Source organism: Aptenodytes patagonicus, chromosome 6 (genome assembly GCF_965638725.1).
Source record: "Aptenodytes patagonicus chromosome 6, bAptPat1.pri.cur, whole genome shotgun sequence".
Classification (NCBI taxonomy): domain Eukaryota; kingdom Metazoa; phylum Chordata; class Aves; order Sphenisciformes; family Spheniscidae; genus Aptenodytes; species Aptenodytes patagonicus.
In genome coordinates this window covers 12,188,718-12,212,140 of record NC_134954.1, presented here as the reverse complement: position 1 = coordinate 12,212,140, position 23,423 = coordinate 12,188,718, and the positions used below count along the sequence as shown (strand labels likewise).

Genomic DNA, 23,423 nt, shown 5'->3' with positions numbered 1-23,423 from the left:
ACTGAGGCACGGAGAGCCCAAAGCACCTATGCATGACCATGCCCATAGCAGCACTGGCAAACCTCCCTGTCCCCACGCTCAGGGGACTGGACATGAGCAGAGCTGTGGGTGCATATGGCATATAGGTGATGTGGCTAGGTACCATCTGCCACAGGGAGGGACCCATGGCCATGCCAGGGCAGCCCTTCCTGCCAGGTGACTCACTGTGCATGGTGGGGTCTCTCCACTGAAGCCACTAGCTCTGGAGCAGAGGGCATCCTGGGGACTAGGTACCACAAATGCCCATGGACCCGGTGGATTTGGGCACCAAGATCCTCCTCCACCTGCACGGAGACCCTTTCCTGGTGCCGCTGCAAGGTGGCACCTCAGGGAACTCAGGTGGCACCAAGGGGCTCTGACACCCACTTGGGGAGGCGGTTAGCACTGCCACCTGGCCTGGGACCCCATGGGGCCAGCCCCCCCACCGGCACCTGGCTCTGGCTGCGCGGTGGCATCCGGTTGCACAATGCCCCTCGCGTGGGTGGGGGCACGATGCAGGTCCCGCCACTCCCTGCCTGGGCATGAGTCAGGCGGTGGCCGGGAGCCGAACTGCTGCAGGGTACTGGGACAAGGGGGGGGCCCTGCTGCGGAGGGCTCCCCTGCACAGGGCCATCATCGTGGACAAGCACTGCCCGCTCGGAGGGGGCAAAACCATGCCCAGTCTTCAAGCTTTGGTCCTGGGGGTGGGACAGCATGTGGCAAACTCCAGCAGCCCCAGATGGTGAGACCTTTGCACCCCAAAACAGCCTGGGAGCCATCACCAGGGGGGTTTTATGGGGGCCCGTGTCATACAGCTCCCTGGGGACCCTCAGCACCTGCTGGGCACCACAGCACACGTGCATCCCCTCCCAGGCACCCTGCACCTGGGCTTCATCCCTGCGGCAGGTCCCGTGGGTCACAGTCCCGGCTGCCTGCAGAGAGGAACTGGCACCCATGGAGACATGGTCGGTCCCTGTGCGTTGGCAGGAATGAACCTGGGAGATGGCCACAGGCACCCTCCTCCTCTCCATAGAATATTTTTTATATATATATATATATAATTATATATATTAAAATTACATTTCTCTTTACAAAAACAATTCAACAAGGGGCCAGAGGACGGAGCCCATCGCTGAAGCCTGGGCACAGGCACCCTGGCAAGCCTGGGGTGCTGGGCAGGCTCCCCTTTGGGGTGTCCCCATCCCCCAAGTGGGGGCTCAGTCCAGAGTCCAGCAGCAGGTTGTGTGGGTGGGATGGGCACCAGGGGGGTGGCCCTGCGGCGAGATGCCTGCTCCGGATCCGACGCAGCTCGCCCCGTCCCCGCTGTCACCGCCTGTAAGGAGAGGAGAGGACATGAGCTCAGGAGGGGTGACGGTGCCAGCTGGCCAAGAGCAGCATGGCATGGAGACCTCCCCCCCCCCCGCCTCCAAAAAAACCCAAACACATCCATGCCCCTACTTCTGGCGGGCAGTGCTGTAGGGATCGAGGAGGTGGGAGCTGGCCTGGGCCAGGTTCCAGTCGAACATCTCCAGCACCCGGTGGCACTCGACGCGGGACTTCAGTCCCAGGCAGAAGAGCTGCTCCACCTGCAAGGGGACAGGGCACGGTGAGGCAGGTGATGGGGTGCCACCACTCTCGCGGGAGCCGGGGTAGGGGGACGGGGGCATGCGGTACCTTCAGGTACTGGATGGCCCGTTGGACGCTCCAGCCGTGGTTCTGTAGGGCCGCCTGGCACTCCTCGGTGGTCACGCCATGCACCGTGTCCTGCACCTGGGGGAGGCTCATAGTCAGCGCCTGCCACCACCCCCAGGCAGCGAGGAGCCCGTGGCTGGAGCAGGGGGACACTGGGGCTGCCCCCACCCCAGCTCTGCCCCCGGGGAGTACCATCAGCCCGGAGCTGAGACCATCTCCAGGATCTCCAGCCCCTCCTGGGCTTGGGCACAGACACCATGGACTCAGCCCAGAGAGCCCAAGGGGACTGCAGTGACAGCCACCTTCCTCCCCCTCCCTAGGGTCGTGGGTAGGGCTAATTTGGGTTAAAAGGGCTTGCGATCCCCATTTTGGAGCTGCAATGACACTTCTGCCCCACAGCATGTCTGGGGACACCTCATAGCCACCCCTTGAGGGCTGAACATGGGGAAACCGAGGCATGGGGTGGGGATGGCTCTTGCCCAAGCGAGCCCATGGCCACCGCATCCCTTCTTGCCCAGAGATGCCAGGGATGCCACTTACCAGTCGGATCTTGTCAGCGGGGCGGTAGCCATCCGTGCCATCGTAGACGATCTTCTGGAGGCTGCAGGAGGCTTTCACCAGGCACTTGGGCCCGGGGTTGCTGTTGTTGGAGGAGAAGTTGGCCTTGCAGTCTGGCGGCGGCTGCTGCACCATGGGACGGACGGTAGCTGTGGTGACCAGGCGGGATGTTGGCACCTCCTCGGGGCTTTTGGCCTCCTTAAAAAACTTCTCATACTTGTCCAGGTAGGCAGGGCGCTCGGGCAGCAGGTAGTAGTGGGTGCTGCTAACCTTCTGCCCGTCCTTCACGATGGGCAGGATGCAGGGTCCCTTGGAGCAGTCCTTGCCCTGCGCCTGGATGACCTTGGGGGTGGCATACTTGGGGTCGAGGGCAAAGCTCTGCGTGGTGGGCATGGGCTTCCCTGGCGAGGTGGAGAGGCAGGAGCAGAGGGCAGCGCGTTGCTGGGGGGAGCCCACCTGCAGGGCCATGGGGCTGGGTGTCCGGGAGGTGGGCTGTGACAGCGGGTCCCGGGGGGGAATCTGGGGCGGCCGGTCTTCCTCGCCCCCTGAAGCTGGGGAAAGCTCCCCCGACCAGCGCCCGGGCTCGTTGCGGCGTAGGGGCCTGGGCGGGATGGGGACACGGGGGGGAATTTGGGGCTTGTCATCAGCGGGGGCGGCTGGTCCCAGGGGGACGTTAAGCCTCTTCATGCACTCCTGCTGCAGCTCCTCAAAGAGCTCGGTGGTCTGCGTCAGGCTGGGCTGCTTGGTCTCCTTGGGGGGCAGGAAGAGGTTGTCCTCCAGCGCCGGTCCCCGCTCACCCTCATCCACGAAGCCGTAGTTGGTCTTGCCCCGCCGGCTCGGGGGGCTGGTGATGGAGCAGACCTCAAAGTCATCCTCGTCCTGTGCCACGTCATCATAGGCGGGTGGTGGGGGCAAGGGGCGGGCATCCCAGTCCACCACTGGTGTGGGGTGGAGGGGCCGGGGTAGAGCCCGCGTAGGGCTCTGCGGTGGGGTCTTGTCCAGCAAGGAGAAGGCCTCCATGGCCAGCTTGGCCAACGACGGGGCTGTTAGCTCCCCCACCGGCGAGGGGCTACCTTGGGGCACCTCCTCCCCGAAATCGATGAGGGTCACCTCACTGCCCACCAGCCCCTCGCTTGCTGGCTGGCTGGGTTGCCGCTCGCCCACCTTGGTGCCCGGTACCCGTGCTGACGGCTTGACGGGTCGCAGACCCTTCCCTGTGCCTGGCTTCTTCAGGCAGAGCTTCCGGAGACCCCCCGGCAGACCCTCCTCCTCCTCACTGACTAGGTCGTAGCAGGGCTCTAGGAGGGAACAGAGTGGGATGGTGAGGGTCCCAGCACCCATCCCTGGAGTGCAAGGGGGGGCACCTGCATCTCCAAGCCCTCAAATTGCCCCATAGCTTCAGCCACCTTTGCTCCCCCCTTGGGCACACTGATGCACACCAGGAGAGGGGGCACCCTACCCCCTGCCCCAGGCTGGCCACCCTGCTCCGCATCTGTGTCCCCACCGCAGATGCCATCACCCATAGGTGCACGACAGAACCCGGGGGGTGCGGGGGATAGAGCGGGTGAAAGGAGCTAAGAGAGAAAAGAAGGGAGACAAGAAGGAGGGAGAGCATCACTCGAAAAAGCCTGACTTACTGGTGAGCAGGACGGTAGGCTGAGGTGGGCGTGGAGGCGGCTGCCCTGCAGGAGAAGAGAGAGCCCGAGAGGATGGGAGGTGCGAGGTGAGCACGCGGAGCAAGTGGCAGCCGGGGTGCTCGTTAGCGGGGTGCATGCTTCGTTGTGTCCCCCATCACCGGTGGGGCACAGGGAGGATGCCAGTGGGAAGCCCCACCAAGGGAAAATTGCAGGTTTAGGGCGGCTGCGGCTCACGCACGGCATCTGAGCTCCCTCCTCGTGGCAGCTCTGCTGAGATCCCCCATACCAGGGAGCCCAGCCACAGGAGGCTGGGAGGGGACAAGGGACCCGGACGAAGGACAGCGGGGCAGAGTCCAGCCGGGCAGAGTCACCAGCTGCCCACACTGCTGGTAGTGGCACATGGCCAGGTGACAACATGCCCCGTCACCCCAGCTCCCCCCGGGTCTGCAAAAAGCAAGTGGCAGCAGAGAGACGGAAAGGGGCCAGCCCATCACCCTGGCAGCAGGGCATGGGGACAGGGGCTTTGTGCAGCCAACGGGCAGGGGGGAGGGGAAAAGCTGCTCACTTTTAGCCCTGCCTGGAAGCTGGGTGGGTCTGGCAGTGCTCGGGTCCACACCTAAAATGTCAGGAGGGTCCATGGGATTTCCCAGGTACAGCCTGTGGGGAGAGAGGAGAGTGTTGAGGGGTCAGTGGGGGCTGCGTGGGACCCCTCGCTACCACACCATGTCCCTCAGGACACCCCACAGCCCCTCCACCACACACCGTGCCCTGGCGAGTACCACCCCCGCAAGCATTGGGGCACCCCACCCCAGAGGCTTTCAGTGCTATGGCACAGAGCCTGGTGCTGTCCTGGTGTCACCCACCCCTCTCCGGCTCCACGTGCATGATGTGCCGTACCCAGGGGATTGCAAACAGGGCGCCGTGCCCAGTGTACTCATGCGGGGTGTGGTGCCCAGGACACCCCCCAGCACCGGGGTGTCACGGCGTGATGCTGTGCCCAGGGCACGATGCCCTGGTACAGCATGCTAGTGGGGTGCCGGGAGGCCCGGGCGAGCCGTCGCAAGCCAGGCATAGTGAGGCAGGGAGCCGGCGGGAGCCGGCGCAGCCCGAAGGCCTGGGCGTGTGCCGAGCTCGGTGCGTTCTCGGCGGCCCGGGCGGCACATACCCAGTGCCCGTGCCCACGCAGCGGGGCGCGGGGAGGCCTGCCGGGGCACGAGCTGGGTCCGCGTGCACGGCGCCTCAGTTCAGCACTCCGAAGGCCGCCGGCACGGCACGGGGCACTGGGGGGTGGGGAGTCAGGCTGGGACCGAGGGCACTGGCAGAGCTGTCCTGGGGCTGGGATGCCAAACAGCAGTGGGGATCATGATCCCAGGGGATGGGCTGCGCCGAGGCCAGCGCAGGAATTTTCAAAGCTTTCCAGGCTTTGAAATCCTATCCTGTCCCCCCCCAGAGCCCTCCCATGTCCCCCCAGCTCAGCGCTGGCAGAGACCCCCTGTGCCCACTGCCCCGAGCCAAGGCGCCCCTGCCCACTGCCCCCAGGGCCCCCAGCACCCATGCTGGACACGGCCAGTCCCACCTGGCAGGGGGGCATGGGGCACCCTGAGGCACAGGCACCTGACCCCCCCCTCCCCATCACAGACCAACTGGGGTCTCTCCTGATGGAGCAAAGGGGGAAAAAAAAAGCATTTTGGTGTATTTTTTTCATATTTTGCTTTTTAAGAGGATTCATACCATTAAAAGCATGGGGCCAGGCTGCATGCCCACCATGGCTTCCCTCCATGCAGGCGCTGAAAGGCACGGGTTTAGCAGCCCTGGGACACCCCAAAAGCGTTGTGGTAAGGCGGCCACCTCTGGGGTGGTGCTTACTGATGTCCCCCCGCCCTGGGACAGCCACAAGGGGCTGTGGGGCTGGGAGAAGGTGCTCACCCCCAGGACAGCCCCCCACAAGCACAGCAGCCCCCCACGTCCCTGACCCCATTAGTCGGAAGATGCAAGGGAGTTAGTCCAGCTGCGGGGACCCTACCCAAAGCCACTGTCCCCAGTACAGCGGGGGGGAAGAGATGCTTCAAGGCGGGGGCTGGCCAAGTCACGGCTCGCTCCCGTGCCCAGCGGGCAGCAGGGAAGGCAGGGAGCAAGGGATGCAGATAAGACAGAAAGTTTCTTACTCATCAATTTTATCGGGAAACCCCCAGCAGTGCTGCGGGTTGGTGTCTCCATGGCCTGTGTGGATGAAGCTGTTTTTAAGCGGCTGGCTGATGTCGTGGGCCGACAGCCCCGCCACCGAGGTCACCGTGTTTCGGGGGAACTGGCCCACTTTTAGGGTCCGCTTATTCTGACCCCGCCACCAGTAATTCTCAGCCCTAAGGAATAAAAAGGACCTCGTTACTGACGAGGGGATGGGAGGGGGACACGCGGCTGCCCCGGTGACAGGGGAGGAGGCGATGTGACTCGCCCAAGGCCATGCAGGCAGGCGGTGGCACAACTGGGAGGGGAACCCAGGCGCCCAGGATCCCATCACTATGCCGGCAGCACACTCTGCCTCCCACCCTGCATGGCCCCTGCACCAGGAGGTGCTGGGGATGTGGGCGGCGGGGAACAAAGCTCCCCATTTGTACCTGAAAATATGTGCCCCTTCCTCCTCCTCCCAGCTGCCCCAAATTATGCAGGAGCCTTGGGGTGATGCCTGCACTGAGCTACTCACCGCTGGTCCCCCTGTGCCCCACGCAGTCGGGGACGGCACAAGGGACGTACACAGTGTCTGCTGATGAACCCTCAAATATCTCAGTCCCGCAGGGGAAACTGGGGGGGGGAGGGCACGGTGGGAGACAGGGGACTGGGGGGGTCTCTCTTGCTCCCTTCCTATGTTACCGGTGAGCCCCGTGCAGGCTGGCGTGGACAGGGGGAGATGGGCAGGCAGGTTGGGGGACTCAAGCTGCAAAACCTCCCGTGGCCATGTGAGTAGGGCGGCCACGGTGCCGGTCCCTCAGAGCCCAGCGTGCCCCAGGAGCTGGCCAGGAGCCACCTGCCTGCCCCAAGATGCAGCCACCTCCAGGGTGGGACAGGGCAGTCACCCAGCCCAGGGGGAGCGGGGGGGGGGGGGGGGGGGATAGGGACAGGTAGGATGCAGGGAAGGGCACCCCAAGCGGTGCCCCCCCCGCCCAGCCTGTGCCAAATCAACGGGGCGGGCTCAGACCCTGAACCACCCCCCCTCCCCTGCTCCCACCAGGTCCCCCTCCTTCCTGCCCGCCGGGGCCCCCCGCTCCCCGCGGGCAGGGCGCGCACCGGGCAGGGGGCGGCGGGTGCTGTGCGGTGCCAGCCCGGCGAGGCTGGCACGGGCCCCACGGTTTCCTGGAGTCACCTGTGAGTCACCCCCGGCCACCAGCTCAGCCCTTTTCCTGTTTACCTTCCCCGCTCGCCGCCAGCCAGCCGCCTTACTCAGCGCCGGGACCCCTCGGCGAGGCCGCGGCAGAGCCCAGCCGGTACCGGGCACCCTCCCTCACCCGCGGCCGGGCCGGGGGGGGGGACGGTTCCCGTCCCCGGGAAGTCCCCTCTGCTCGCCCTCCCTGCGCCCTGACACCGCCGCATCCCGCCGGAGGGATGCTGCGGCCGGGCCGGGCCGGCCCCTCCGCTCCCCGCCTCGTCCCACCGGATCCGGGCTCGGACCCCCGGCACAAACCCGCTCCGGCTCTGCCCTGGCTTCACCCCGAAAGCCCCCTCCCGCGGCCGGCTGGGTCCCGGGGGGCTTTCAGGTAGGTCCCTGCCCCTGCCCACACACACGTACGCACGCCCGGCGCCCGCCGAACGACAGGCAGGGGCTTGAAAAGGGGTGGGGGCTGTTTACGGTGCTCCGGGCGACCTCGGCGGGGCCGGATGCGGCCCCCGGGAGGAGCTCCCCCCCGCCCGCCCTCCCCTCCCTGCCCGGGCATCCCCTCCGGCAGCGCGGTGGGGGGCAGCCGCCCCGGGGGAAACTGAGGCACGGAGAGGGAACTCCCCTCCGGGCCCTTCGGGGAGCACCGGCAGCTGCTGGGGCTCCTGCCACCCCCCGTCTGCAGAGCCCACCCCGCCTGCCCAGACCCAGCACCCCCAAAACGTGCCCACCGGGGGCCACCGAGGACCGGCGTCCGCCGGGAAAGCGGAGACAGGGGAGACTGCGCCCCGGCTCCACCACGCTCCCGGCCCTCCCCGACCCATCGGCACCCCCCCCGCAGTGCGGCCACGTCCCCCCGTCCCGCTCCCGCCAACCTCCCGCCGTGGTTCACCTGGGGCCGGCGGCGGGGCGGGGGGCGCGGGAGCGGGACCCCCAGCCCGGCCGTGATGCGGCGGCGGGGACGATGTAGGCGCACTGGCGCGGCCGCGCCGCCCTCCGCCGCTCCTTCCCTCCCTCCCTCCTTCCCTCCCTCCGCCGACGCCGCTTCCCTTCCCTTCCCTTCCCTTCCCCTCCCCTCCCCTCCCCTCCCTGCAATTAAACCGCCAGACCCTGGGCAAGAGTCATCCCTGGCGGCGGCGGCCGGGGAGAAAGCCGGTCCCTGCAGACACACAAATCCGGCCTGATTCACCTCCGGGCCGTGACTAACCGCCGGGAGCCGGCCCCGGGAGGGGGAGAGGGAAAGGGGGAAGGACAGAGCCTTCCTCCTCATCCCCCCGGGGCTGGGGGGGGGGGGCCGGCCTCCCGTGTGCCAGTGGTGCAGAGGGACACTGAGCTCCTCTGGGGGGTCCCCAGTGTCCCTGAGCTGGAGGGGGACGGGCACGTCCTGGGATGGGGATGCAGGGACCAAAGGTCCCCCCAGCCTGCAGGTCCCCGGGGCCGCAGATGGGGGTGGCCGTGCCCCGGGGTGGCCGGCAGGGACCGAGGAGCAAAGCCCATGGCACAGGGGTTGCCAGGTCATGCCACCGTGGTACTGAGTCCACAGTGCCTCTCCCAGCCCGGTGGCAGCGGTCCCCGGGTGCCGATGGCATGTCCCTACCGCTATCAGCAGGGAGCGGCCCCGGGGCGCACGGTTTCTCGGGGCAAGGCCGGGCAAACCCACAAGCACAGTGGGGTGAGTCAGCGGGGACAGACGGTGTGGGCAGTGCAGGCAGGGCTGCACTGCCGCAGAGCACGGCTGTGCCCCCACACTGGGGTGGCCCCGCAGTGCTGTGCCGCCCAGGGAACTGCACACCTCTTGGGGGAGCAGGGGCAGCTCTGCCCGCCTGTAGGGTATGTGGCCAGGTGTGCCGGGGGGCCCACATCCCCATCCCTGCTCCCCACAGCTCTGCCAGTGCCCATGGCCCCCCCATTCTTGGGGTCCCCTGCCCCCACGCAGGCTGGCAGCCCTGATACTGGCAGCTGGTCCGTGCCCCCCCTTGCAATACCTGCCCTCGATGACCGTGATGATGTCATTCATCTGGATGTGCAGCTTGTCAGGCTCCTCAAAGTCCTGCAGCGCCCTCATGTCAGTGGGCTGGGCCTGGGAGGAGAGGGGGGGTGAGGACAGGGGATGCAGCCCCCCCCCCATCATGTCCATCCCCCCTAGCTTCAGGGCCAGGCCCAGCCCCACAGAGGGCAGAGCAGCCCCAAAAATGGGCAGGAGACAGCACGACCACTCCCAGCCACTCCCCAGCTGCAACATCCCTGGGGTGGGCAAGGGCACCAGCAGCACCTGGATACTCCACAAGGGCAAGGTGGCACCCAGGGGTCCTCCTGCTGTGACCATGTCACTGCCCACCACCTCCCAGCCTGCAGAGCTGCCTGGCCCAAGCCCTCCAACATCACCTCCTGCCTTGGCAATAGCCTTAATTCTGCCCATGCTCAGGCAGAGCTGATGGACCCCTGTTCCCCCCTCCCCACGCGCTCGCCCACCTCCACCAAGAAGTCCCGCAGGGCCACGAAGGTGGGTCGATCCTCAGGCTTGTGTGCCCAGCACTGCAGCATGACGTTGTAGACGTCCTGGGGACAGTCCTCAGGCCGTGGCAGCCGCTCGCCCTCCTTGTCTATCTTGTGCAGGATCTGCGGGGCAGGTGGTACCATCAGGGATTTCCAGGTCCCTCCCGGTGCTGCCGGCAGCGAGGGGGGGGGGGGGCGGGTCCCTGCCGTGCACCCACCTGGCTGCCATTGAGGCCAATCCAGGGCTCCTGCCCATAGGTGAACATCTCCCAGAGGGTCACCCCAAACATCCAGGTGTCGCTGGCATGGGAGAAGGTGCGCGTCTTCAGGCTCTCGGGAGCACACCTGCACGGGGAAGGATGTGAGCATCAGGAGGTCGTGGGTGCTGCAACCCCAGGTCCCCCCCTCCCTGGGGCTCACCAGGCAAAGGGGACCTTGCGATGCTCCTGCATCACGTAGTGGTCGTCATTTTTGGGCAGGGCCCGCATCAGCCCAAAGTCCCCGATCTTGACCAGCTCGTTGGAGGCCAGCAGGATGTTGCGGGCAGCCAGGTCACGGTGGATGAAGCGCTTAGACTCCAGGTAGGCCATGCCCTTGGCCACCTGGATGGCATACTGGCAGAGGGTGGAGATGAGGAAATGGCCCTGGTTCTTCCGCAGGCGGTCCAGGAGGGAGCCCAGCGGGGCCAGCTCTGTCACCTGGGCCATGGGGAGGGGACAGCAGGTCGGTCAGGCCAGGGGCACCCTGGTTGGGCTGGTTTCCATCTTTCTCGTGCCCCCCTGGGGATGCCAGCGGAGGACTCGGGGTACAGACCCAGCCTGGCTTTGCTTGCCCCATCATGCAGCCCACCCATGGGGCGGCATCGGGGTCAGCCCCGTCCCCCCGCACTCACCATCTTCATGGGGTGGGAGAGCACCACACCGTAAAGGCGGATGAGGTTCCTGTGGTCCAGGGAGTGCATGGCGTTCACTTCCCGAATGAAGTCGTCCAGTGCCTCCGGCTGGCTCAGCACGTCAGTCTTGAGGCACTTCACTGCCACATTCAGCTACGGCCAAAGTGAGGGTGAGCCCCAAAGTGTCTTCCCCCCCAGGGTGGTCCCGTGCCCAGCTCCCGCCCTGTGACCCCCTTACCGTCTTGCCGGCAGGCGTGCACCACTCGCCGCGACGCACAACGCCGAAGGAGCCGTCGCCCAGCTTCTCGAAGAGAGAGAGGTCCCGCTCCCGCACGAGGCAGGTGAGGGAGTGCTGGCCCCCGGCTTCAGGGGGCGGTGGCGTGGGGGGCTTGCGGAAGGTGCTCTGGGGCTGGGGTGGCAGCTCCGACTCAGGGCGCTTCCCGCTGAACACCTGCGGGACATGGAGGCAGGTGAGACACGGGTGCGGAGATACCCCAGGTCCTTGGGTCTGCAAGTGAGCAGTGCCGGGAGGACCCGCTGCCCGGGCTGTACGCTCTGGAACCTAATGATGACCCCTAACTGGTGATTACCCAGGGCAGGCTGGCTGCAGGAGCAGGCTCTGCTCCTCCAGCTGCCTGCATGCTGAGCTGCCATTCGTGTGGAGGGAAGGGATTGTGCCTCTCAGAGCAGCCCCGCAGCAGCTCCCCAGCAAACCAGGCCGGTAGCCGGAGGGCCCTGGGCACTCCTTGGCCAAACTGCGGCCACACGATATGCCTGGGCGTGAAGCCAAGAGAAACCTCCAGCTTGGGCCGAGTGTGGTGACACATCCCCGCAGTGACATGGGCCTTGCAATACGTGCTGCTGCCACTGCCAGCCCAGAGGGGATGTGGAAGGGCTTGGCTCTCCCTGCCTCTCCCCCAGCTGGGACCGATGATGTGTCCCACGGGACGGGGTCCATCCCAGCCTCAGCAGCCAGGAACTGTGTGGGGTGCGCAGGGGCTGGGCCTGGCATGTGGCCGGGGTGGGAGGTGGCATTTCTGTGCCCGGTGTGAGGCTGAGTAGCCTTCTATTAAAAGCCCGTCCCATCCCCATCCCGGCCCAGATGAGTCACACAGGGGAGAGGCCACAACCCAGCGCTCAGCTGGCAAGCACCTTGCTCTTTTAGGGGTGCAAGGTGCCGGGGGGGGTGCCAGGGTGGCAGCAGCACCAGCTTTGGACAGGATTGCATCAGGGGCATATGTGAGCATCCCAAGGTCCCCTGCCCCGGTGCGCCCCCAGCCTGCAGGCACAAGGCTGTGCCCCCTTGCCGCAAGGCAGCGGGGCGGGCAGCGCTGCTGCCCACAGAGCTGGCTGGGGCGAGATGCACAGGCTCTGTGACTCGTTAGCTGCAAACAAGTTTCCTGGCAAAGAGGCAAATAACGTGAAGGGAATGAATTTCCCAAGCGCAGGGGCGGCAGGGCCGTCCTTCGCCGGGAAGTGACCCAGGAGCCCACGCGGGACCAGGGCGCACGCTGGCAGGATCATGCCGCAGGCAGGGCATGCGTGGCAGGGGCTTCTGCCCATCTCCCTGCCAGCCCCCAGGGACCGGCAGCGTGGGGAGAGGTCCTGCCTGCCTCAGTTTCCCTGCACATCTGCCCCTCTCCCATCCCTACCTTGCTCATCCAGGATTTCCGCTTGCACATGGCTTTCCTCCGCTTCACTGCCTCCCACAGCCGCCGCTGGCCTGCAGGACACAGGGACCGTCACCGACCCAGCACGGGGTGGAGGTCCCTTCCAGCCCCATGGACCGCAAGCTCTTCTGGGCTCCCCAAAAGATGCTGTGCAGCCAGCCAGGGGTACAGAGGGAGATTTGGGGAGGATGTACGCACCGGGGCGTCCCATGCCAATCTTCTCCAGATCCTCATTTTTGACGTACTCGAAGTGGGAGAGGCGGGTGACATTGAGTTCGTCCCGGATGCGCAGGAAGTACTGCTGCAACTGCAGCTCGGTGAGCAGCTCCAGCAGCCAGTCCGTGCCCTCCTCCGCCTGCATGCTACAGCTCAGCCTCTGCCAGGACACCGCGCTGGGTTAGGGGGGGACCCTGCCCCGCTCCCCTCTGCCCCATCCCCCCTGGGAGAGTCACCCGGATGGGCTGAGAGCCGAGGCTGGGGTGCTGTCTGGGTAGGGTGCGAGGGATGCTAGCAGGGTTCATCTCCTGAGCCCAACTCCAGCTCTCCAGGGGGGTTGGGAGAGGCACCCCATCAGCAGGACCCGCAGGGATGGGCAGGGACCCCTGCTCTGCCCCATTGTGCCCATAGAAACACCAGCCTGTACCCTCCACTCCAGCACAGGCTGTCCCCAGGCAGCGGTGCCAGGGACGCAGGAGGGGGCAGAGCCTCAGAGCATGGGATGGACTTGCCCAGCAGCAGCCCCCAGCCAAGGGGCACCCCACAGCCTGGCACTGCGCCTGCACTGGGGGCACCCCATGCTGTACCTGTGTACTGTGCCTGCCAGGCTCCCTTTGCCTGGCTGGAAGGCCTGACCGGGGAGGTGATAGCTGTTCCCAGCAGGGACAGCCACCTCGGCACTGCCTCTCGGCCCCCCGGCATCCCCACACAGCCAGCTGGGCTGGGGCACAGACCCACAGCAGGTCTCCTCTGCCACAGGTGGTGGCACCTTGCCGGGCAGCCACAGGGAGGGGGCAGACAGGGACATCAGGGCCTCTGGGGGGTCCTGGTGCCCCAGGGCTGAGGCACAGGGCACCCCAGCGCTGCTGGCATCACCCGCCTAGCTGTGCCAGGGCATGGGGAGGGAAGGGATGGGGCCACGTCTCACCCATGGCTCCCCATGCCCCCCCTAAACATGTCCCCCACCGCTCCCCATCCCTGCCCGCTGTCCCAGCTCTCCCCCCGCTTTCATTGCCACCTTTCTAGGAAGGGACACGGCTCTGCCTCCCGCTGCTGAGAGCCAGAGGGGAGGTGGGACCCCCTGTCCCAGCCCCACAGCGGGGCAGTCCCCTCCATCCTCTCCACCCCCCAGGAGACAACGTGGCCTCTGGCGTCTTCGCCCCCTGCGCTCGGGTCTCTCGGCCGCGTCACAACAATTACAGCCCTCGGCACTAGGCTAAAAATACGGCGGGTGCGGCAAGCAGCTGGGCACGGGTGTGCATGGGGGCACGCGGGGGCATGCGGGGCAAAAGCAGCCGCCAGCCTTTGGTGCGCACCCGTGGCTGGCCGGGGACGGCTGGTCCCCTGCCCGCAGGCAATGGGGACAAAGCCGGGTGACGGCCAGCGTAGGGTCTGTCCGAGGCGGGGGTCAGCACTTACTCGGTAAAGGCGGAAGCGGGTAAGGAAGGGGAAGGATCGGTGCAAAGCCTGGAAGCGTCGCATCCTGCCTGGCTGCCCGCCGCCAGCCCCTGGCACCGCCGGTGTCCTTTCCCCGGCGCCGGCGTCCCACGGCAGAGCCTGCTCAGTGCAGCCAGGGCACCCACAGCCCCGTCATCTGGGCTACAGAGACGCCCCCTGGGCTTGGCCGCCCCATATATACCCCCGGAGTGGGCAGGGGGGGTCAGGGCGTCCGTCGGCCCAATGCAAGCTGTGGCTCTCCCCCTCCTTCCGTCCGGCTCTCAATCCTCCAGCTGGCCCTCCCCTTCCCCAACGCAACGGGGCCGGGGTGGGGGGGTGGCGGCAGGCAGGGCTGAGGGTCACTGCCCTGGCTGAAGCCGCTTCCTGGGGACCCCCGGCCAGCAGTAGGGTTCGGTCCCGGCTGGCTGCCCGCGCGGCGCTCCCCGGGAGGGGTTATTTTCGGCCGGGGCTGGGACGCACGCCCAGGGGGCCGGGCTCCCATCAATGTGCCGCTTTCTCCCTTGTTCAGCAGGCGCCCGTGCCGGCAGCTGGGAGCCCGGACCCCCGCTCCCATTTCCATGGAAACTCGCCCTGGCCTTGGGAAACGCTCCCGGGCCTCAGTTTCCCCCCCAGGAAGCGGGGAGGGAGGGAGGGAGAGGAGACATCCGGCTCTCCGCTCCCCAACCGAGGCCACAGGCACGACGCCAGGGCAATGGGCACTGCGGGGGGAGCATCTGGCTCGGCAAATGCACCCGCTGCCCAGCTGCCAGCCCCTGTGGGGCTCTGCTGTGGGGTGCCACCAGCACCCTGGGGCTTGCTCCCCTTCCCTGGCGGGGCTGGCACCCAACCCCAGCACTGTCGTCCGCCCGCGGGCTCCCCAGGGAGAACAGCTGGCCACGCCGGCAGCCGCGGCGTGAGAGAGGAAAGCGCCACGGCAACCTCTTGCTGCGGCCCCCACCTGCATGGCCCCCCCAAACCGCAGCCATCGCTGTGCTGGGGGGCAGCCGGGAGGGGGTTAAGCGTATCCCCAGGCACAGAGGAGCCTCTGCTGCGGCTTCCAGCACCGGGATCCCAGCTGGCACCTGGCGGCACAGGCGCCTTGCACAACAAGCCCATTGACTGGGGACTCCCGGGCACGGTGCCCTCGGCACCAACCTCTGCCACGCGCCAGCTCCCCCCTCCCTGGCCCAGGGGACACTGGGGACGCGGGGGGTTCCTTGCCCTGCAACAGTGCATCACCCTCATCAGCCGGTACTGGCACCCACCGGGGCTGGTGCGCTGCCTCCTGCACCCCAGCCCACCTCCTGCACCCCCAAACCCTGGGTGAGGCTGCCCAGTTCAGCGCCCACACTAGGAGTACTGGTCTCCAAAAGAGAGCGGGGGGACCCAGCCTTGCCCACTGTGCCAGGGGATGCTCTGTGCCTCAGTTTCCCTTACTGCGATCGACCCACGGGTGCAGGGGGTAACACCGCAACCTCAGCTCTGAGACGGGCAAGCAGAGTCCTGCCAGCAAACCCCCAGCCTGGGGAGGGTCACAGATGCCCGTCCAGCCCCCATGACCCAGCAGGCGGCAAACACCCCCGGCGCAGGTGCCGCTTGGTGCCCCCATGCCATGCACACACGCCATGCCGTGCACACCCACCCCTGAAGCCCTGGGGATGCAACCTATGTGCACCCAGGCTCGTGCACGGGTGGTGACGACTCTCACGTGCACCCTGGGACCACACAGGCGCAACCCCCGGCACCCCGCACGCCTCTCGCCACCTGCACAACCGCAGCCGCCCCCCACACACACGTCACGTCCGTGCACCCCCCCGCCCCCAGCTACAGCCCTGCCCGGCCACACGTGCGCAAACACACCGGCGCTGCACAGCCGGCGGCAGCACACCGGCCCGCTCCCCCGCCTCCGCCTGACGCACACCTGGAGCTGCCTGCACCCCTGCGTGCCCATGGGTGCCCGCCCCTGGCGTGGCAGGCTCCTTGCCTCCACCCACCGGCGGGGCACAGGCGACATCCGCACTCGCCCGGCATCACGCATGGCCATACATACCCACCTGAGCTGGCACACGGGTGGACAAACCCCCCCCAATTACTTCTACCCGCAACGACACCCCAACACCTCCCCTACACCCCAAGACAGCTGCACCCTCCACATGCAACTATGTGCTCTCTAGACCCCCCCACAACACCCCCACGCACAGCCCGACACCCCCACAGCAACACCCTATATGCGGAGGGCAGCCCATAGGGCCACCGGCTGGACGCCATGCTGCCACTGGGTGACACCATCCTGCGCCGGGCACCATGCTCCACCCCCGAGCTGTGCTGGGCCCAGCTGAGCCATGCTGCTGCACACCATTCCCCCGTGCCTCAGTTTCCCCAGCAAGAAGCAGCAGGCAGCCCCACTCCTGTGGGTCGGGACAGGAGCGCAGCCGTGCAGGGGGGGTGCTGTCCCCATGCCACCCCAGATGCCACAGGGTACCACAAGTGCCGGAGAGGTGAGATGCCATGCAGGGACCCCCCCAGCCCCATGCCAGCTGCCAACCCGTGCCCCACAGCCGGACCCTGCCCCTCTTGGGGACACCCAGCCCAGCCGGGTGCCCCCCACTGCTCCCTCCCGCAGGCTCCCCCCGCACTGACCCGCCGGCATGGCATGCCTGGGGTGACGTCCTGCCAGTGGGACGGCGCGGGGCGCCCGCTGCCCGGCCGCAGGGCCCGCTGCCCGGTGCTGTCCGAGAAGCTGTGGGGCAGGGGGCCAAGCATCTCCTCCTCCTCCTCGGCGCTGCTCAGGCGCTGGTAGTCGCATCTCTCGCCCATGGCCGGCGTGGCGGTGGCAGCTGCAGCGGCTAGCGGGGGGCTCTGCGGAGACGCCCGCGCCTGCCTGGGGGTGGCAAGGGCTGGAGCCGGGCTCGGGATCACATGGCAGAAAGTTGCTGCAGTTCCGGAAAACAGCGAGAGGGTGAAGGTGACCGCAACGGTGATGGAGGGGAGGGGGGGATGGATGGAGGGATGCAGAGGAGACAGGGAAAGAGAAGGGGGGGGCCGCCCCTCAGGCGCCCATCCTCACCCCAATCCCAGCCTGTCTCTGCTGTCTTCTTCCTGGCTCGGCAGCCCAACTGCCTGCCTGCTGTCCCCACTCCAGCACCCGAGTAGAGAGGCGGTGGCATCGCTGCCAACCTCAGCACCGTGCTCGCAGCCTCCTTCTCTCCCCACCCCGGCACTGTGCAGCCCGCCAGCGGTGATGCGGTGCAGGCAGCCGGGCAGAGGAGGATGATGAGGGGGGAGCATCATCCAGCAGCCAGGGCTCTGTGGTAAGCGGCGTGGGTGAGGGGGCACTGTACCCCCCTCCTGGGCACCTGCGGAGGGGTGAGGGGGCTCTGGGGCTGGCAGCATCCCGAGCATCCCTCCCGCTTCCCCGCACCAGCAGAGGGGGATGGGATGCGCTTGGGAAGATGGCTGCTCCGCAGCAACCCGGCAGCATTGGCGCAAGCACGGCAGGGTTGGGATAGCAGCCAGGCCCCAGCAGGCGCTGCCAGGATGGCGGCTGGGGGGGCATGCCAGGAGGTCTCCTCCCAGGATCAATCCTCTTTCCCCACCCCCTCGCAGGGAGCTGGGGGTCTCCTAGACCTCTGCCAGGCGCTGCACCAGGCACAGCCCCCAGCAGGGGCAGGTAGCACTGGGAAGCCACTCCCCAAGATGGGGAACCCCCCACCAGCACATTGGGACTGGCCTGTACCCCAACACTGCCTGGCCGCAGCCCCTCTCCGAGCCCCCCTGGGCCAGAGCTGCAAGCCTGCAAGGAGGCTGAAACCAGGGGGGGCCCTGCAGCCCCCCCCCTCCCCCCAGCCCCCTGGGACCTGCCTGTCCTTTAGGGCATGGCACAGCCCCAGGGACCAATTTGCTCCTCATGCCAATGCCACGGGGCACAACGCCCCATCCCAACCCCCAGAAGCGCCCCCCATGATCTCCCCACTGCTTGCCCCACACCTGCCCGCCCCCCCCATCCCGAGACCCTGTCACCGTGCCAGGGCAGGGGGCATGAGCCCACCCTGCCCCACCCAGAGAAACACCCCCAATCCTGGGGGGCACCCGCCCTGGCTCCGGGGGGGGGGGGGGGGGCAGGCAGGGGCAGCCCCTCAGCAGCTCCTCCTGCCATACCACGGAGGTGAGCTCAGCCACGGAGCCGAGGCGGCCGAGCCCGCGGCGTGGGAGCAGCTAGCCACCCCCGCACGCGGCCCGCCAGCATCACCGCGCTGGCACGCCACGGGCCGGTGACTGATGCACGTGCTATGCCACCTTCCCTCCAACCCCGGCTGCCCCGAAACCCTCGCCAGCCTGCCCAGCAAGAGTGATGCTGCGGGGTCCCCAAGCCGAGAGGGGACAACCCCTGTCCCCACAGCCCCGGGCATGGATTCGGGTTACCCCCCCACGCGTCGGGTCCTCCTAGCCTGCCCAGGTTCAGCTGAAACCCAAACAATGAGGTCCTCTGCAAGGGGACGGATGGCATCATGCCATGCCGCCCCTGACCCACCTGCCTGCAATTCCCACCCCAGGGGGCGTCCCACCACAATGACAGCCGCTGGATAGGGCGCGCTGTCCCCTGCCCCCCAGGGTGGTGACAGTCACACTGACCACAGGGTGCCCCTCCCCTCCGCGGGGACACTGGACCTCCCCAGCCCTCTGGGACACCACGCTTGGCCCCGCATCCCTTCCAGCATCCCTGGGGACCGGGGCCACAGCATCCCCCGTGCCCTGTGCCCACCACCCTGCACAGAGGACCCCAGGAAGCGGCAGGTCCTCAAAACAAGCTCCCAGAGGGGGATGGGGTCCCCCACTCACCTCCAGCACATCACCCCGCTTGCTGTCACAGCTTGCCTGCCACCTTCCTGGTGGCCGTGTCACCTGGAAGTGATCTCACCAGCTGTGGCGGCAGCAGGGCAGCCGCAGCGGCACCCTGGGCTGGCTCGCTCAGCCCTGTCAGGGCCCCGGGGGCGGCTTCAAATTGCAGTGACACACTCCCCGGCCCAGCCGCTGTGGCGCAGGCGTGCGGGCACGCACATACCCACATGTACAAACGCACACTGCTCCCACCAGAGATGGGGCTGCCGGCCACATCCTGCCTGCCCCGGGATGCTGCTGCCACCCGGCTCCCCGGGAACCATCTCCAGCCCCTTGCTGGATTGCACCACCCCACGTCCCCTCCGTGAGACCCCGTACCGGTGGGTGTTTTGCCTCCCTCGGTGCTGGCACCTGATGCTGCTTGCTCGGCCAGCTCGGGCCAGCAGGAGGTCTCGGGGGGCCGGCACGGAGGGCTGGTGACCCCCGCGGTGGGGGTGGCCGGGGAGGCCGGGGTGCCAGGTTCCCCCTCGTTGCCGTCTCCGGGCTCCCAGAGCCTGGCCCCATGGCCTGATCCTGCCCCCTGGCATAGAGCGTCCCCCACTCTGAGCCCCTGCCTGCAGCAGCGGCTGCCCGGGGAGGAGAGACGCAGCTGGGTAGGGGGCCCCCCCACCCCAACAGAGCCCAGCGCAACCCCAATCCCCTCCCTAAGCCTCTTTCCTCCGCTAAATCCCCTCCGCAGGTCGAGCCAGGGCGGGCTGAGCCCATCTTGTGCCTCCCGACTCCCCCGCGCGAGCAGGGGACAGGCAGGAATTGTGGACCCCGTGGCTGATCCCCACCTCGATCCTGACCTCTCCCACCAAGGCAGGGACACAGCATGGTGTTTTGGCGGACAAGCAGGCAAAGCAACACCCCACCCTGGCGCCCACAGCACCCTGCCCACGCTGCCTGCCCTTGGCTCCGTGCCCACGGGCAGTGCCAGGGAGGGGAAGAGGGCAGTGGGCTGCCACAGTGGGGACGCTACCACCCTGCCCCAGTGCAAGGCTAGTTTGCGCCCGCCGGCCCCCGTGCTTGTCTTACCTGGGCCGTGGTGGCGGCGCTGCGGGGGTGCCTCGGCAGCGACAGCCCCAGTGTCGCAGTGAGCCGGGCGGTGTGCGAGGGGGCACGGCGTCACAGCTCAGCCATGGGGCTGGCAGGGCTGTGGTGACGCCGGCCGCAGGATCCCCCTGGGGCAAAGCGGGAGGGAGAGGTCAGGATGGGCCCCCCCGGCCCAGCACCCCCTGCCTACCCACCCCAGGTCCTCCAGACCCCCCAGGAGCACCCAGGGCCACCCCGCACCCTACCCAGGCAGCTGAAAGAGCCTTTGTGAAGCTGTCCCCACGCACCCCAGGGCATGGGTGGGCTTTGCCCCCAGTCCTGCTGGAGAAAGGGGGGGCACTGGCATGAGCCCCAGGTCCAACCAGACCCTCTCCCCTGGGGGTGCCACTGCCGGTAGCCCCATTCCCACTTTGCTGCAGGACATGGCCTTGGGGTGGGCTGCAGCTGGCATGAAATGAGTTTGCCAGGTCTCAGGCCGGACGGGCACAAAGCCACGTCCATGCTACGGCATTTCCCCTCCGCACTGGGTGCCGGGAGCAGGGGAGGTGGGACCCCCAGAGCTGGGGGCAGGGGGGGGCTAAACCCCCCGCTTCCCCAGCACCAGAGCAGAGCAGCACCCTGGCTAGACCATCCAGGATCTGCTGGTCATTAGTGCTAATTGACAGCAGCCTAATTAGCCAGACTGCAGCATGGGCAATGCCCCGCCTTGCCCCCTGCTCAGCAGAGGGCTGGAGCAAGACTTTCTCCTTAAAGCCTTCCTGTCCCAGCCGGGGGCTACATGTGGGGCAGAGCCCCCTCTTGCCCCCCAAAACCCAAACGTGTGGGTGATGCCCCCTGGGATGCTTTGCCCCAGCCAGCTGCCATCCCTCGTAGGCATGACTGGAGTCAAAATCCTGGTGCTCCAGGGGCAGGATGGAGCCTCAAGCTTCCTCTCAGGAGAAACTGAGGCACGGAGGTCCACAGGGTGGCTGGGACAGGGCTTGGCTACAAGCCTGCAGCCGTTCCCAGGCCCATGGGGGCTGCTCCTCTGCCCGTGGAGGCCCCCCACACCCCGGGGGGAGGCTGAGTCACAGTGGGCACAGAAGGCTGGTAACTGCCAGAGGAGGAGGGAGGCATCGCCAGCTCCCCCCAGCCATACCCACAATATGCACCCCCCCCCCCCCCCCCCCCGGGTAGGTCTGGCCCACGCCCTGCACTAACGAATACTGGGCTAATGAGGCCCGGGTAGCTGCAGGGGTTGGTAACAGGTTGCACAGCCTGCATGGTCCCCACCCCGCACCCCGGCACAGCAGGATGGGGGTGCAGAGGCTGCTTTGGGCCCTGGTCCCTGTGGGCAGCAGTGGGCTCAGGGCTGGCAGCGGGACCAGAGCTGCAGCCAAGGGTGGGCCCACAGCACCCGGTGTCCATCTTGGACACTCTTCCTAAAGAAGAGGCCTGGCAGTGCAGACCTGCTCAGAGACACCCCTCCGGGCAGGGCGTGTTTTTAAGGAGTTTTGCAAAGCCTGGTGCTGAAAAACTTTGTCCAAGGGCTTTACCCTGAGCCAGCTCAGCAAAGGGCTGAGTAGAGTGGGGGGGATGCACAACGCCCAGAGCCCACAGCACCAACAAGGGGGGACCCACCCTGAGGGTGGCAAGGCGACACCGGAGCCCAGCAGCACTGGGGCACCCTGGGGAACGCTGCGCCAAGGCAGCCCCAGGGAGGCGAGTGCGTGGGGAAGCGCCAGTGCCAGGCTCTGCCCTGGCCTGCCCTGCCCAGACGGCCTAGCCCTGGCACGGCCTGCGGTTGGCGGCAGCTCCGTGGGCAGAGATACTACCTCTGCCCAGGCTCCTCTGGACGCCTGCAAACCCTCTCCCCAGCTGCAACTTGCAGAGCGGGTGAGGGGTCCAACCGTGCCAGGAGAAGCCAAGCAGGGTCCTCCCAGCGAGGTGGGATCCTCGCCTGGTCTGTCGGCACCACCTTACCAGATTTAACTTAAAGGTTTTATTAAAAAAGGCAAAATGAACAAAGACCAAAAATACCCTAAGAGTCCTCTGAGTGTTTAGAGAAAAACCTGGAACGATGTGGCCGGACACAGCTGTGGCGCTGCCTGCCGAGCCTGCGGGCAGAGGCTCCCCGCACCTCATCACTGCTCCGGGTTTCGGCAGCCGCATGACACCCCGAGGCGCGGGGCCGGCCCCGGAGGACAAGGATCCTCTGTTCAGCACCAGAGCTCCCACGAGCCCAGGGAAGAGGAAGAGCAGAGCAAAGCCGCCTTTTCTCCAGGAAAAAAAACCTTCCCCCGGCTTCCGCTGTGGTTCGGGAGGGTTCAAGGGCAGCAGGCGCCCACTTGCACCAGACCCCACTGCCCGCCCTGCCCTGGCAGGCAGGTACAGGGGGGTCGGGCACGCTGCTGGCTGGGGCTCAGTGGCCCCGCAGCACCCGGGCACGACAGCAGCACTGGCAGCCTGCAGTGCCGCAAGGCACGGTGCCAGCAGCGCCCGGCGAGGCGCAGCGGGCACATGCAGACACCGACCCGGGCGGTGCCAAACCCCGAACCCCCCCTGTCCCCTGCATTACCCCCCAGCAAGGGGTCGTGCCTCGCCCCTTACCTCTCCGCTCACCGCCGCTGCCACCGCATCCTGCGCCGGGGTCTGCAGTGTCACCGCAGGGAGAGGACGGGCACGGACGCGCTCCAGACAGCCGGCATGCCAGGTAGGATGTGCCTGCCCGCCTGCCGGGGCGGGGTGCGCCGATCGACGCCGGCGGCGGCCGGGTCCTGGGCGGGATCCCCCGCGGGGCGGCGGGCACCGGGTGCCGAATCCGGCTTCACACCCGGGCGGCCCTCCTGCGGCTCTGGCGGTGTGCTGGGGTCCGCGTGCCGGGGGTGCCGCCGGGGTGCTCCTGCTCCCCCGGGTAGAGCTCGCCCTCCTCCTGCACCCCGCCCCGGGCCTCCCCCTCCTCCTGCCGGCCCCGCCGCACCCACCAGCGGGCGCGGGCCGGGGGGCTCACCTCCCGCCGCCCGCCGCCCCGCTCCTGCTGCGCCCGCCGGCTCAGGCCCTGTTCCTGCCCGGCTTTGGGGCCGTGCTCCTGCACCCCCCGCACCGCGCCCCGCGCCCGCCGCGGGGGCTGCACCCCGGGGCTGCCCCCCGCTTCCCCCGCCGCCGCTTCCTCCGCGCCCCGCGCCCTCCGCCGCGCCCGGGCCGCCCCCTGCTCCTGGGGCCGCCGCGGCTCCGCGCCCGGCTTGGGGCTGCCGATGGCGGTGACCGGCCCGGGCCGCTCGCCCCACTCCTGCAGGCCCGCCCGCTCCCCCAGCGGCACCCAGTGCCACCGGCCCGGGCCCCCGCCGCCCCCCGGCTCCCCGCCGCCGGCGGCCACCAGCTCCTGGCCGCGGGGCAGCGCCCCCAGCCCCGCCTCCTGCACGCCCCGGGAGAAGCCCCCCTCCTCCTGCACCCCCGGGGCCACCCCGCCGCCCTCCGGCACCCCCGGGCTCAGCCCCCCACCCTCCGGCACCCCCGGGGCCCCGTTC

The 23,423-nt window shown here is 67.9% G+C and overlaps 1 protein-coding gene across 10 annotated transcripts; it reads right to left on the bottom strand.

Moving 5' to 3' along the window:
• Positions 1 to 1,070: 1,070 nt before the first annotated feature.
• TNK2 (tyrosine kinase non receptor 2) lies at positions 1,071 to 22,847 on the bottom strand. 10 transcript variants are annotated; one of them, XM_076341128.1, is made up of 17 exons: positions 22,507 to 22,847; positions 19,900 to 20,045; positions 12,529 to 12,706; positions 12,313 to 12,383; positions 10,899 to 11,111; positions 10,661 to 10,813; positions 10,189 to 10,466; positions 9,987 to 10,113; positions 9,745 to 9,891; positions 9,258 to 9,352; positions 6,071 to 6,265; positions 4,471 to 4,562; positions 3,906 to 3,950; positions 2,251 to 3,566; positions 1,693 to 1,788; positions 1,477 to 1,604; positions 1,071 to 1,351 (listed from the first exon to the last, which is right to left on the bottom strand). In XM_076341128.1, the coding sequence occupies exons 3-17, from the start codon at positions 12,689 to 12,691 to the stop codon at positions 1,345 to 1,347; spliced, it is 3,126 nt and encodes a 1,041-aa protein (XP_076197243.1). In that variant the 5' UTR covers positions 12,692 to 12,706; positions 19,900 to 20,045; positions 22,507 to 22,847; the 3' UTR covers positions 1,071 to 1,344. The 10 variants fall into 10 exon arrangements, with proteins under 10 accessions (XP_076197243.1, XP_076197241.1, XP_076197246.1 ...); XM_076341126.1 differs by lacking the exon at positions 19,900 to 20,045 and adding an exon at positions 16,624 to 16,864; XM_076341131.1 differs by lacking the exon at positions 22,507 to 22,847 and adding an exon at positions 16,624 to 16,916 and having other exon boundaries at positions 19,900 to 19,980.
• Between the last annotated feature and the right edge of the window lie 576 nt (positions 22,848 to 23,423).